Raw genomic sequence first — 14,533 nt, 5'->3', positions numbered from 1 at the left:
TTTCCTATTTGCCCACAGGAGGGCCTCAGTGCACCCTATTACATCCAGATTCCTCACTACTCTTCCTTCTGTGGATTTACTGCAGTACTTTTCCGGATGGTCAATATGGCAGATTACTCTTTATTCCATTGTATAGCTTAAATACTTTACATATGTTTTTCATGTACTTACCTTGATAGTCACTTTCACAGAGGTCATCACTAAATGGGTGCATTTCTCTGTCCAGTTATTTACAATGTGCCCTCCTAATGTCAGTAGTGACTGTGTTAAAGAACTCTTCTCAGAGTCATTTAGGCATGAAGAACATATCACTAGGGGCTGATATATTACCCTGGAGGGAAGAAATGGAGAGATACGTCATACACTATGTCCTTGCAACATAAACTATATCACTAGGGCTGAGGCCGTCTATCCAAGATTGGGAGATTATTATTATTATTTATTGTTAAAGCGCCTTTGATTCCAGAGCGTTATACAAGCAATAGGAAGTGAGAAACAAAACACTACAAAATCAAAACATGTTACGTGAATAAGGTAAATGGCAGACTGGTACATAGGGATAAAGTATAGACTCTGTTAGTTCCTCTATGGACTGTCCTGAGACATCAACGCTTAAAGTTTTTTTTGTTTTGTTTTGTTTTTTTTTTCTCCAGAAATCAATAGTAAAGGTAATTTTAAGAAACTTTGTAACTGGGTTTATTAGGCAAATATGCCATCATCTGCATTCAAAAAGACTTTACCCAGCCCCCCCTCCTCTTTTCCATTCACTGCTCATTATCATAAAATCACATCTTGTTGCATCAGACATGCTCCTGTCTGTTCTATGGAGAGGGGAGGGAGAAGGAGGGAGATTCGTCGGCAGCAGAGAGCAGAGAAAAAAAGGATTACACAGCGGGAGCTGTGTGAAAGCCAGTATTCAGAGGTCAGAGAGGTCAGTGCTGACTTCAGAGGAGATAGCCCTGTGATGTAGCTGTAAATAACTCTTTGTTGTCCTGTTTTGGTGCCTCATCTCCCTCCACCCTTCCCCTCCCTATAGAGAACCATAAAGACAGGGGGGAGAGCTTCAAACTGATTTCTCATGATAAAAATGCATTTTTTGGCTAATAAACCTAATTAAAACGTTTCTTAAAATCGCCTGTACTATTGATTTCTGCCAAAAAAAAATATGCTTTAACTTTCTAATAATGTCAGACAATGGTGACTAGTAACATGTCAGATCTCTGATGAAACATACAAGTAAAAAGATGATTGGATGGTTTACCTCCCCTTTATTATTAGTATACGGAAACAGCCACATATCAGTCGGTGTTTGTATTATTGGTGTAATCAGTTTTAGGGAGGTGAGAAAGTATTAGAGCAGAACCCACAGGCTTCTCATCGGGAACCTTCTACAATAAGCCGGGAAGGGAAATGCTGGAGGAAATGTCCAATTTAAAAACCTAGCGGCATGTATCCGGATAGGAAAATACAATGTGGCCGCTGCATGTGTCCTGCCTGATGAACAACTACCACACTTTAGATTAACCCCTTAACCTCCGTTTCATGGTGGTTTCATACCTGTGCTTATTTGCAGCCTTACTTTAGGAACAAGTCCTGTTCACATCACAGGTCTAATGACTTAGGCTGCATTCACACTTTTGTGAATATGGTCTGTGAATGGGACATGTGCAACGGGCTGGATTAACAGACCTCCCAGCATCATGTATCATCATGATGCCAGAGCTCCACAACAGTTAAAATCTTTGCGGTACTGTACTGTCACAGCTGTGCAACTGTGTCAGTACAGTGCCGCCAAGATGTAAACAGTTGTGAAGCATATGACACCTCTCTAGAATTTTGGAACAGATATAGTAACAAACGAAAAGAAATATTTCTATGTACAGCTACATTTACTTCCACCAGAAGCCTCTTTAGGCTACGTTCACACTATGTAAAAACAACGGCCGTATTTCATATCAGCAGCTGTTGTGCAAACAATGGCTGTTATTTGAACACAATGGCCGATTTTATTAAAGACAGTCGTTGTTTTTACATAGTGTGAACATAGCCTTACTTAGCACTAACATGGATCCTGAATACAAGTGTTATCTTCATCCTGTGCAGCATTATAAAACCATAATAACTTGTATAATGATTCACCACACTGCATTTCTATAGTTCACCTTCTATTATTCAGTGAATCATACAGGAAAATAACCAGCTGTGGCTTCAGAACATCTTACCTGAACTTACTGTTATATACACCAAACGTGACCTGGTCTCCAGGGTTTAAGGTTTTCACGCTGCCAGTCTCCATCTTTTCTCCATTGATGAAGGTGCCGTATTTAGAGGAGTCCTTAAGCTTTAAGACCGGGATTATGTCTGGTTGACCCTAAAAGAATAAGTGACCAGATGATATAAACTATATAGATATACAGTACACTGATACATAACTCATGAATGCACCATCTCTCTTATGATGAATGCTTTCTGAACCGAAATTCACATCATATTATAAAGGGTTTTCCAGGCTGAAATTATCATCAGCTGCTCTACACTATGCACAGGGCCAGAAGCCACATGCTGTTCATTGTAAAGTTGTGACGCCGCAGCTCAACTCCTGGTGCCATTGTAGGATACAGCTAAGGTTAGTGTGCGGCCAGCCGATCCGACCCATAGCAGGAGTGGTCTACGAAGCCTTACTACTGCTGGGAGCTGATCAGGTGGTTGGCCAGAACAATGGACTGGGTCTGAGGATTGTTATCTTACAGGGGTACTCAGCCACTTTTTATATACAACAGCTATTGCTACCTCACTGCACTCCCCCCAAAGCCTCTGGGTTCCCATGATGACTGCCACCGCTATCACTTCTGGGACAGACTTGTTTTGACAGTGACAGCCCACTGAGCCAATCACTGACTGAGATGGGACAGCACCGCGACCAGTGATTGGCTAAGTGGGCTGTCACCGCAGAGACAAGGCCCTTCTGGAAGTGACAGTGTTCATTGTGATCACCCAAAGACACTGCAGGAGGACACTGGGGGAGTGCGGTGAGGTTAGAATGGCTTGTTTGTTATGTTGTACATAAGTGCAGCAGTTGACAGTTTTAAAGTCCCAGAGTACCCCTTTAATGTTTGACGTGTCTGAATGACATTCATATAAATGACAGTAACCTTCTAAAATGCATAAGGGCACACCGACTTACCAGGCTGGAGGCAGAGTGACTGACAGAGAAGGTGGCATGAGCTCTACTGATGGACTGATCATTTTCTATTATTATTTTACAGTTCTTCCTTCCCACAACGTAGTCAGTGCCAGTGAGGAAGTGATGGGTCAGTCCTGGTAACGTAAGGAGAACAAATCACTGCTACAGGAAAGACATTAAAGGAGAAGCCCCACAAGGTTTTAAAAAAAGCTGAAAGGCAGGGGGGGGGGGGATACATAATGAACAGTACACTAACCTATCCTCGTGCTCCCTAGCGCCGCTCCCAGGTCCAGCTGACCTGATGTTGCAGCGACAAAGCCGGGTATGTGATGTACATTGATTCCAACACAAAATGACAGCCGGCAGCTACCAGCGGAATTGGCGCTACAGAAGCACAGGTATATTAATTTCCGCACCTCCCTGCTGGCCTGCCTGATTTATTTTCCCATTGAAAAGGCAACAAGAGACACATTTTATTTCCCATTTAAAAAGCAACAAAGAACACAAAGGAAAAGGAGGCATTGGAAACATGGCTTGTACTCATAGTGAAGGGATTATGGGCACTGGACTGGTATAGGGGAAAAGCATCCCTCAAACTTCTTTTTTAGCTCTACACAGCATCACATATAGCATCATGCCTAGACAGCTACAGCAAAGCTTTGGCTGTCCGGGCATGTTGGGATTTGTAGTTCTGCAACAGCTGGAGGGCTGAAGGTTTCCCATACCCTGGCATAGAGCACAGACAGCCATTCTCCTCAACTGTGAGGACCTAGGACCGGTAATGTGGGACACCAGGTACCTGACAGGTTTACTTTACTAGGAAATGACTGTCCTGTATTAAAAATAAATAAATAAAATTATATATATATATTTTTTTTTTTTTTTTTTTTGTATCAATAGCACACAATAAAGAGGACATGTGGCCTCTTCTGACCTTTCTTACTAAATTCTTGTTCTCTTCATCAGATAATTCTGGAACATTTTTTTGTGCACAGAACCTGGAAGCGCTGCAATACCAGGTCAATGCCTGGAAAGGACAGAGCCAGCCCTTCCATCTCCCTGTGCTGTTCCTTTGTTATTAGAAATTTATGACTGAATAGCTAAATGGATGTTACCAGCTGTGGGCGTGCCGCTGTACTAACCTGACACTGTCCAATCAGTGCTCAGGTTGTGTAGAGACACGCCCCAGCTAATAACACCCAGCCATCAATTTATTTGTAGACTTCTACGAGGAATAGTAGAGGATCGGCAAATCACAGATCTATAATGCTGCGTTTACACGGAACGATTATCGTGCGAATTTGCATGATAATGATCGAATTCGAACGATAATCGTACGTGTAAACGCAGCGAACGATCAAGCGACGAGCGAGAAATCGTTCATTTTGATCTTACAACATGTTCTAAAATCGTCGTTCATAAAAAATTCGCAGATCGTTCCGTGTAAACCGCCGTTCACCGATTTCACTTATATGCGAGATAGGCTTAAGCGATCACAAAACGATTTTTCCATACGATATATCGTTCCGTCTAACCGCTGATTGTTCTAAAAATAACATTGTTCTTTCGATATTGTTAATCGTACGATTGGGCGAATTATCGCTCCGTGTAAATGCAGCATAAGAAAATCTGTTGCAGAATTTTTATATCATGGGGAATGCACGTCTACATTCAGTAGCAGAGAATCCTAAGGTGCTCGCATTGCATGGTCGGCTCCCCTGTCCCACGGCACCAAAACCTCTGTAACAAAACAGTGACATTATACTGAATGAATTGCTGCATAACAAAGAGCATTGTCTCCTGGTCAGCTGCATAGCTGATAATATAATTAGTAAAAGTTATGGTGCGTTTACACAGAGAGATTTATCTGACAGATCTTTGAAGCCAAAGTCAGGAACAGACTATAAACAGGGAACAGGTCATAAAGGAAAGACTGAGATCTATCCTTTACTCAAATCTATTCCTGGCTTTGGCTTAAAAAATCAGTCAGATGAATCAGTCAGATGAATCTGTCTGTGTAAACACACCATTAGTAATATACAACCTGCATGATGAACAGGTGTCTTTCCTTGTGTGAGCCACAAAGGACTGGGACTTTCTGTGTTTGGTCTTTTTTTTTTTTTTTTTGAGAAAAAACTAAATACTGACATGGAAGAGAGCATGGACCACAGTTTGGCCATATATTTAAAGGGAATGTACTATCAGGCCTGGGCTGAAGCACTGGACGTGGGCCGACCCACCCCCAATGGGAGGAACCCCCCGCCCCTCTATGACGCAGCTCCTTTAGAATCAATGGAGCCGCATAAAAGAGAGGCAGGGGTTTCCACCCACTGGGGGTGGGTCGGCCCACGTCCAGTGCTTCAGCCCAGGCCTGATAGTTTCACGTTAACGTTGATTTAAAGGGGAACTATCAGCAGTTTAGATTAATCTAACCAGCTGATATGTACCTACCACACAGGAGACACTGAGGAGGAAGGTACGTCTCTTACCTTTCTCCTCGGCGCTGTTCTGATGCAGTTAGTCATGTGCTCCACGGTCTGGTGAGACAGCTAGGAGCACCTGTTAGGAGCATTGCCATTCATTACCATTACAAAGGAGCAGTTTGGCAGCGCTCCTATCAGACCTTGGAGCATGCCACTAACTGCACCAGAACAGAGCCGAGGAGGAAGGTAGGAGACATACTTTCTCATTGGCGTCTCCTGTACTATAGGGACCTGCTAATAGTTCCCCTTTAGAAATAGAAAACTTAAAAAGAAAAAAAATAAATTGCAAAACTGCTTGTGAGCACAACCCCTGCTGAAAAAAAAATTACAACAGTGCCTCTAAGTGATTGGATAAAATAGGGCACTGGTATGAGGCAGAATTAAACGGGTTATCCAGAACCACAAAAACATGGACGCTTTCTTGCAGAGACAACACGACTGTAGTCTCCAGTTCAGGTGTGGATTGCAATTAAAGGGGTTATCCACTACAAAAACATGGCCACTTTTCCCCCTCTCGTCTCCAGATTGGGTAGGGTTTCAAACTCAGTTCCATTGAAGTAAATGGAGCTTAATTGCAAACCACACCTGAACTGGGGACAAGAAAGGGGGAAAAGTGGCCATGTTCTTGTAGCGCTGGATAACCACTTTAAGCTCCATTCACTTCAATGGAAGTGAATTACAAAACCCCACCAAAACTGGAGACAAGAGTGGGGCTGTCTGTGGAGCAAACGGGCCACGTTTTTGTATCGCTGGATAACACCTTTAGGCCCCGTTCCCCAATGAACATGTTCATTCTTCAGCGCGTACAGAGCAGGAGCGCGCGCCTCCCATAGACTCCCATTATGAGCGGGAGGCTAACGGCATTCCGCGGAGGACAATTCCGTTGTGGAATTCCGCTACCTTTCCTCAGTGGGAACGGGGCCTAAGAGGTATAAACCCACACACCATATACGCAGCGTATTTACTGCTGAGATACGCAGCAGATTAGATCTAAATAACTGAACACAGCATCAAATCTGCTGCGTATACGGTGTGTGGGTTTGTACCCTTAGGCTGCATTCACATGTTCAGTGTTTTTCCTGGTCCGTGATTTTGGTCCGGCAGCTACCTCCGTGATTCGTGCAAAACAGTCCATTTTTCAACCGTTTTGTATCCGTGTCCGTTTTTTTCATGGATCTGTGTTAAAGCATTTTAAATTACATTGATTACATCACATCCGTGTTTTCCACGGATGAACACGGATGTCACATCTGTGTACATCCGTGAAAAACACGGATCTCATTGATTTCTATGGGGAATCCTTTCCGTGCATCCGTTCCGAATAATGACGTCCTATTTTTTAACGGAACGGATCACGGATCCGTGAAATCACGGAACATCTGAATAGCCCAATAGAAAGCAATGGGCTGTAAAATTGTCCGTGCGCATGGATCTGTGAGCACGTACAACTTCCCGGAACGTGTGAGTGACTGTACCTCCAGGCCCAGGCTGAAGCACTAGAGGCAGGCCGACCCACCCTTAGTGAGAGGAAACCCTAGCCCCTCTATGATAGCGTTGCATTGATTCTAATGGAGTCACGTCATGGAGGAGCTAGGGTTTCCTCCCACTTAGGGAGGGTCGGCCCGCCTCCAGTGCTTCAGCCTGGGCCTGGTGGTACAGTCACTTTAAGCGCGATCCTATAGACCAGGGACTTGCTGCCCTCCAGCTGTATAAAAAATACAATTCCCATCAGGCTTTGACTGTCCAGGCATGATGGGAATTGTAGTACTGCATTAGTTCTGTAGATATTATGGCTCCATATTGTGCACCTCTATTCGAGTACAGAAGGGGCCCCGGGCGGTGATGATGTTCTCCTTTTCTGTATTGTTTTCTCACATCACATGCCGGGCGCCTCTCCTTGTGGATTCTCAGCTGCATCTCACAAGACAATCCCATGACAGCAAGGAGGGTTGTTTAGTAACAAAACATTGCCCCTTCATAGATGCCTCCTGGAGAAAGCTGTATAACAATGTATAACACTCACTCCTGTGCCTCCATAACTAAGTACACTCATATCATGCCCAAGCAGATTGCAAAACTGGCCACAGAATATGAAACACTGACCTGCCTGCAGCCATCACTACTCTACAACCCCTAAGTTTACAGAGACTCTATAAGAAGCCGGACGACCCCATAGCAGAAATAAGCGGCGCCCGCAGCCATTACCTCCCGCACTCTCCCTTTCCAGCCTCCACATTGCTCTTCTCTACACACAGTCGCACAGTCATGACGTCACGCAGTGTCTCCTGTACTCGCACACAGCAGCCTAAGCGTGTTACATAGGCGACACCAAGTGGTCATAGGTGTGAATTGCAGGACACTGTGTATAGTGGATTTTGTTCCTGGTCACTAATCTTGCATGTGAATCCCAACTTCTGCAACCTATGCCCCTATATAATTATACATATCATCCACTTTAATCCTCACACACACATTCACTTCTTTGGGAGGTTCTGTGGTCTTTGGAACCTCCCATAGTCTGAGGATATGGAAGATGTTGTTGGGGTACAGTAGTTTAGGGGGCGAATTTACCGATATTGATGGATTCACAGTTGTCATTATTTCAGACATAAATTTTGCACAAATTTATTTGTTGTGTTGTGGTCAACTTTGTAGTGCGGCAAAACATTGTCCTTACATAAGGATAAATGTGTGCTCTCTTGCGCCACAATTTGTATGTATCAGCCAGCGTGAACGGCCCAGGTAGGCAGTATTTTTGCCCCCTGTAAAAAGCAATTATTAGCCCCCTGATGACTATTAAAGGGGAACTCCAGCGAAACTTTTTTTAATTTCAAATTAGAGAGTGCAAGGTTATGGGGGTCCCCTCTGGATGATACTGGTTATGGGGGTCCTCTCTAGATGATACTGGTTATGGGGGTCCCCTCTGGATGATACTGGTTATGGGGTCCTCTCTGGATGATACTGGTTATGGGGTCCTCTCTGGATGATACTGGTTATGGGGTCCTCTCTGGATGATACTGGTTATGGGCTCCTCTCTGGATGATACTGGTTATGGGGTCCTCTCTGGATGATACTGGTTATGGGGGTCCTCTCTGGATGATACTGGTTATGGGGTCCTCTCTGGATGATACTGGTTATGTGGGTCCTCTCTGGATGATACTGGTTATGGGGTCCTCTCTGGATGATACTGGTTATGTGGGTCCTCTCTGTATGATACGGGTATGGGGGTCCTCTCTGGATGATACGGGTATGGGGGTCCTCTCTGGATGATACTGGTTATGGGGGTCCTCTCTGGATGATACTGGTTATGGAGGTCCTCTCTGGATGATACTGGTTATGGGGGTCATCTCTGGATGATACTGGTTATGGGGGTCATCTCTGGGTGATACTGGTTATGGGGGTCCTCTCTGGATGATACTGGTTATGTGGTCCTCTCTGGATGATACTGGTTATGGGGGTCCTCCCTGGATGATACTGGTTATGGGGGTCCTCTCTGGATGATACTGGTTATGGGGTCCTCTCTGGATGATACTGGTTATGGGGGTCCTCTCTGGATGATACTGGTTATGGGGTCCTCTCTGGATGATACTGGTTATGGGGTCCTCTCTGGATGATACTGGTTATGGGGTCCTCTCTGGATGATACTGGTTATGGGGGTCCTCTCTGGATGATACTGGTTATGGGGGTCCTCTCTGGATGATACTGGTTATGGGGGTCCTCTCTGGATGATACTGGTCATGGGGTCCTCTCTGGATGATACTGGTTATGTGGGTCCTCTCTGTATGATACGGGTATGGGGGTCCTCTCTGGATGATACTGTTATGGGGGTCCTCTCTGGATGATACTGGTTATGTGGGTCCTCTCTGTATGATACGGGTATGGGGGTCCTCTCTGGATGATACTGGTTATGGGGGTCCTCTCTGGATGATACTGGTTATGGGGGTCCTCTCTGGATGATACTGGTTATGGGGGTCCTCTCTGGATGATACTGGTCATGGGGTCCTCTCTGGATGATACTGGTTATGGGGTCCTCTCTGGATGATACTGGCTACTGGGGTCCTCTCTGGACAGTATATTAATAGACACACTGCACTCTGTAGTTCAACACCAGCTTGTTGCATGTATGATACACAGTTACATTTCTTATTGGCTGCAAATAGACACATTGCAGTAATAGCAGCGATATACAGCCGCACTACTGCCAGATCATACATCAGGGTCATTCAAGGTACCGACGGGTCACGTGATTCTGCTTCCTCAGCAAATTGTCCTAGTGAATAAAGTTACACGATTTTGAAGTTATCAAATATTCAGAAAGATGGCGGCCTTAGTAGCAGCTGTGCGGCGGCGAGCAGTGCTGGGAGCCAGAGGCGCTCCGAGCGGGATCCGGGTGAGCATCACGTTTATCTGCCCCCTCCGCCTGTGACGCGCCATACGCCGCAGTAATATACGCTCCAGAGTCTCCGCAGTTGTGCAGAAGGCGCCCATGAACTTCTGCAGAGTAGGGGCGCTTGTTGCACACGTGACCGACGCTTAGCCAATCAGCGGCCGCATTCCATGTTTTGCCGTGTAAGCGGCCATATTTGATATGGGCATGATAGTTTGTGGATTGCGATATTGTAGGTTGGGTAAAGGGCAGAATGTCCAGAGTCCATGTGTGCAGTCAGCTATGGAAACACTGCTGTATGCCTGATAATAACATCTCCGTTTTCACCCTTCTCCATAATTTTTTTATGGGCATCTGTAACCTGATCCATCAGTGATCTGGTTTCTCACAGGATGAACTTTTAAAAGTTTTTTTTTTTTTTTTGGGGGGGGGGGGGGTATTTTGAGTTAGGAGGAGATTTAGAAGTAAAAAGGGGAATTATTGTCATGATATGATGGTGAGGAGTGTCCACATCCATGCTACAGATCTCCTGTGATCCATTCATCATTTATGGTCAGTTTTTATTAGGGTTTACCCCAGGGAAGAGTAATTTGCTGTGCTCCAGCTATTGTACCCCTTTAATGCAGCTTCCATAGACTACATGCACACACAAACACAAGAGGATATCCTGCTCTGCTTTATCTGTACTTTAGATCAACAGCAGCGGCATGGAGGACATTATAGAGCAGTAGTGAGTAGTGTAAGCTGTAAATCCAGCACTGGGGTGAGAGCTTTGGCTGTCCAGGCATGATGGGGATTGTAGTTTTGTTACAGTTTGACACCAATGTACTACATGGGGCTGCAGTGTCTGTGTGTCTCACTCTTCTGCCTCCTTCCTTCTTCATAGACTTCCATCAGTAGCTGTTGCCGTATCCATCAGTGAGCTTTTCTCACAGAACAGACTTGTTCTGTGACAGGGAATGATGCAGTTAGAAGGAGGGGAGAAAAGGATTTTTCTCTACTAAGATATATTACAAAGTTTTTTTTTTTTTAGTTTGTTTTGTTTTTTATAATGTTCTCTTGTACTATTGATTTATGCAAAGCTGGTTGAAAGTTCAGTGGTCAAAATGAGACATAAGAAACCTTGTTATATATTAGATAGTTGAAACCAGGGCTGTGAAGTCGGAGTTGAAGCTAGTTTTGGCTGGAGTCGGAAAAAAAAGTACCGACTCCAGCTTTAAAAAATGTATTATTGAATTTTAATATGAACTTTACAAGTTTTGCTCATGAATATATATTATGAGCAACATTCTAATAGGACACTGGCCCTATTACATAAGGTGGGTCATGGAGAAGTTGTCGGTCGCTATTTGGCAGTTTGTTTCTGAGCTGGAGGAGTCCATTGTGTGGGGGGAGATCTGTGCTGTTCTCTTCCTGGACGCTGGATGACTGTATATGAGCAGCAGTGTAATATGAAGATATCCTGTGTAATATAGAGGAGGAGGAGGAGACATAAGTAGTGTAGCTGTAACCTCTGTCCTCAGTGTGGTGTTTTCTCTCTGGGAGAAGATTGTGTGTTTTTCTTCCGTGTTCTATGGCTGCAGCTGTGTGTGTGTGCGTGCTTGCTATGGCTGCAGTAGGCTATTTGTGTGCTAGGACTACAGCAGGCTGTGTGTGTGTGTGTGCAATGGCTGCAGCAGGCTGTGTGTGTGTGTGTGTGTGTGTGCAATGGCTGCAGCAGGCTGTGTGTGTGTGTGTGTGTGTGTGTGTGCAATGGCTGCAGCAGGCTGTGTGTGTGTGTGGTGTGCTCCATGGCTGCAGCAAGCTGTGTGTGTGCTATGGCTGCAGCAGGCTGTGTGTGTGTGTGTGTGTGTGTGTGTGTGTGTGTGCATATGCTATGGCTGCAGCAGGCTGTGTGTGTGTGTGCATATGCTATGGCTGCAGAAGGCTGTGTGGGTGTGTGTGTATGCTATGGCTGCAGCAGGCTCTGTGTGTGTGCGTGCTATTGCATGCCCCCACAGTGACCTTCTATATCACTAAGCGTGACCCCTCTCTATATCACTATGTGTGACCCCTCTCTTAATCACTATAGCTGACCTCTATATCACAGGTATCTGGCATTGTTAGCAGTTTTTCTTGTATGGTGAATATTTAGTTAGAAACATAGAAGACTGTCAGCAGGAAAAGACCACCTGCTCCATCTAGTCTAGTTGTGAGTAGTTCAGGACATGGAGGCTGGAGACTGGCTGCATCCACTGCACACACAGGAGAAGCTGCTTTATATCTTTCCTTATTCCCTCAGAAGTCGCCCCAGGATCATGTAGGACATTGGGGAGAAGCTGCTGATCCAGGGTGATATATAACTCCCCTGGTATATGACCGGCCATTTATGAAGGAGTCGGGAGTCGGAGTTGGTCCTGATGAAATTCAGGAGTCTGAGTCGGAGCTGTGACTTACCAACTCCACAGCCCTGGCTGAAACCTGCAACCTACTGTATCTGCTCTTTATTAGGGCTAGGGATACAAGGCAAGCTGTCTTTTGTTTACTTCCCAGTGAAATCCACTAGATGGCAGCATTGTACTGGTGCTGTTATTTACTGCAGAAAATTGATATAATTATAAAATTACAAATATATACGGTAGCGATCAGCCATAAAGTTATTGGTGAATTCACCAGATTTTCTGTGTTTTTCACACTCACATTTCGCACAGATACAATCCGCAGCAGTTTACAGTGCCAGGCAGGTGGATTAAATTTAACAGATCCTATCCCCACTCTCCAGACACCTTCTGCTTGGATATATGAGCCTGCTATGACTCTTTAGACCTGCTGTATGCTTGGTTGAGATTTTGGCTATGTTCCCACACAGTATTTTTGCTTAGTATTTTGCAACCAAAACCAGGAGTGGATTGAAAACACAGAAAGGCTCTGTTCACACACTGTTGAAATTTAGTGGATGGCCGCCATTTTATGAAAAATAATGGCCGTTATTTCATAATGGCCGCTGATTCAAAATAACGCCAATTATTTGTCATTAAATGTCGGCCATCCACTCAATTTCAGCACTGTGTGAACAGAGCCTTTCTGTGTTTTCAATCCACTCCTGGTTTTGGTTGCAAAATACTGAGCAAAAATACCATGTGTGAATCCTGCCTTTTATTGTGAATTTCACTGCTTTCAATGTAGCTGTAGAGAAATCTGTACTGATCTGCAGCAAAAGCCATGTGTAATATACACTCACCGGCCACTTTATTAGGTACACCATGCTAGTGACGGGTTGGACCCCCTTTTGCTCTCAGAACTGCCTCATTTCTTCGTGGCATAGATACAACAAGGTGCTGGAAGCTTCCTCAGAGATTTTGGTCCATATTGACATGATGGCATCACACAGTTGCCGCAGATTTGTCGGCTGCACATCCATGATGCGAATCTCCCGTTCCACCACATCCCAAAGATGCTCTATTGGATTGAGATCTGGTGACTGTGGAGGCCATTGGAGTACAGTGAACTCATTGTCATGTTCAAGAAACCAGTCTGAGATGATGCTAGCTTTATGACATGGTGCATTATCCTGCTGAAAGTAGCCATCAGATGTTGGGTACATTGTGGTCATAAAGGGATGGACATGGTCAGCAACAATACTCAGGTAGGCTGTGGCGTTGCAACGATGCTCAATTGGTACCAAGGGGCCCAAAGAGTGCCAAGAAAATATTCCCCACACCATGACACCACCACCACCAGCCTGAACCGTTGATACAAGGCAGGATGGATCCATGCTTTCATGTTGTTGACGCCAAATTCTGACGCTACCAACCATCCGAATGTCGCAGCAGAAATCGAGACTCATCAGACCAGGCAACGTTTTTCCAATCTTCTACTGTCCAATTTCGATGAGCTTGTGCAAATTGTAGCCTCAGTTTCCTGTTCTTAGCTGAAAGGAGTGGCACCCGGTGTGGTCTTCTGCTGCTGTAGCCCATCTGCCTCAAAGTTGGACGTACTGTGCGTTCAGAGATGCTCTTCTGCCTACCTTGGTTGTAACGGTTGGCTATTTGAGTCACTGTTGCCTTTCTATCAGCTCGAACCAGTCTGCCCATTCTCCTCTGACCTCTGGCATCAACAAGGCATTTCCGCCCACAGAACTGCCGCTCACTGGATGTTTTTTCTTATTCGGACCATTCCCTGTAAACCCTAGAGATGGTTGTGCGTGAAAATCCCAGTAGATCAGCAGTTTCTGAAATACTCAGACCAGCCCTTCTGGCACCAACAACCATGCCACGTTCAAAGGCACTCAAATCACCTTTCTTCCCCATACTGATGCTCGGTTTGAACTGCAGGAGATTGTCTTGACCATGTCTACATGCCTAAATGCATGTGATTGGCTGATTAGAAATTAAGTGGTAATGTGCAGTTGGACAGGTGTACCTAATAAAGTGGCCGGTGAGTGTACAAGGGCATAGAGGATGCCCTGAAGGTTTTTTTTTTCTTTTTATAGATATGAGG

General features: G+C 45.0%; 2 protein-coding genes across 3 annotated transcripts in view; one reads left to right on the top strand and one right to left on the bottom strand.

The window, feature by feature from the left end:
• The window catches only part of NBN (nibrin), a 39,465-nt gene extending 31,510 nt beyond the window's left edge, over positions 1 to 7,955 (bottom strand). For both annotated transcript variants that reach the window (XM_069959910.1, XM_069959911.1), the window contains exons 1-4: positions 7,873 to 7,955; positions 3,185 to 3,318; positions 2,223 to 2,371; positions 172 to 331 (exon numbers count right to left, since the gene is read on the bottom strand). In XM_069959910.1, the coding sequence (XP_069816011.1) occupies positions 172 to 331; positions 2,223 to 2,371; positions 3,185 to 3,318; positions 7,873 to 7,903 (474 nt within the window). In that variant the 5' untranslated portion in view covers positions 7,904 to 7,955. The remainder of the gene's footprint in view (positions 1 to 171; positions 332 to 2,222; positions 2,372 to 3,184; positions 3,319 to 7,872) is intronic.
• A 2,019-nt stretch (positions 7,956 to 9,974) lies between these two features.
• Positions 9,975 to 14,533, top strand: part of DECR1 (2,4-dienoyl-CoA reductase 1) — a 45,033-nt gene continuing 40,474 nt past the window's right edge. Inside the window, exon 1 of the mRNA XM_069959909.1 lies at positions 9,975 to 10,057. Within this exon, the coding sequence (XP_069816010.1) occupies positions 9,986 to 10,057 (72 nt within the window). The 5' untranslated portion in view covers positions 9,975 to 9,985. The remainder of the gene's footprint in view (positions 10,058 to 14,533) is intronic.

This window comes from Dendropsophus ebraccatus, chromosome 2 (genome assembly GCF_027789765.1).
Source record: "Dendropsophus ebraccatus isolate aDenEbr1 chromosome 2, aDenEbr1.pat, whole genome shotgun sequence".
Lineage (NCBI taxonomy): Eukaryota > Metazoa > Chordata > Amphibia > Anura > Hylidae > Dendropsophus > Dendropsophus ebraccatus.
Note: the sequence above shows the minus strand (reverse complement) of the source record. Positions and strands in the feature narration are given on the sequence as shown.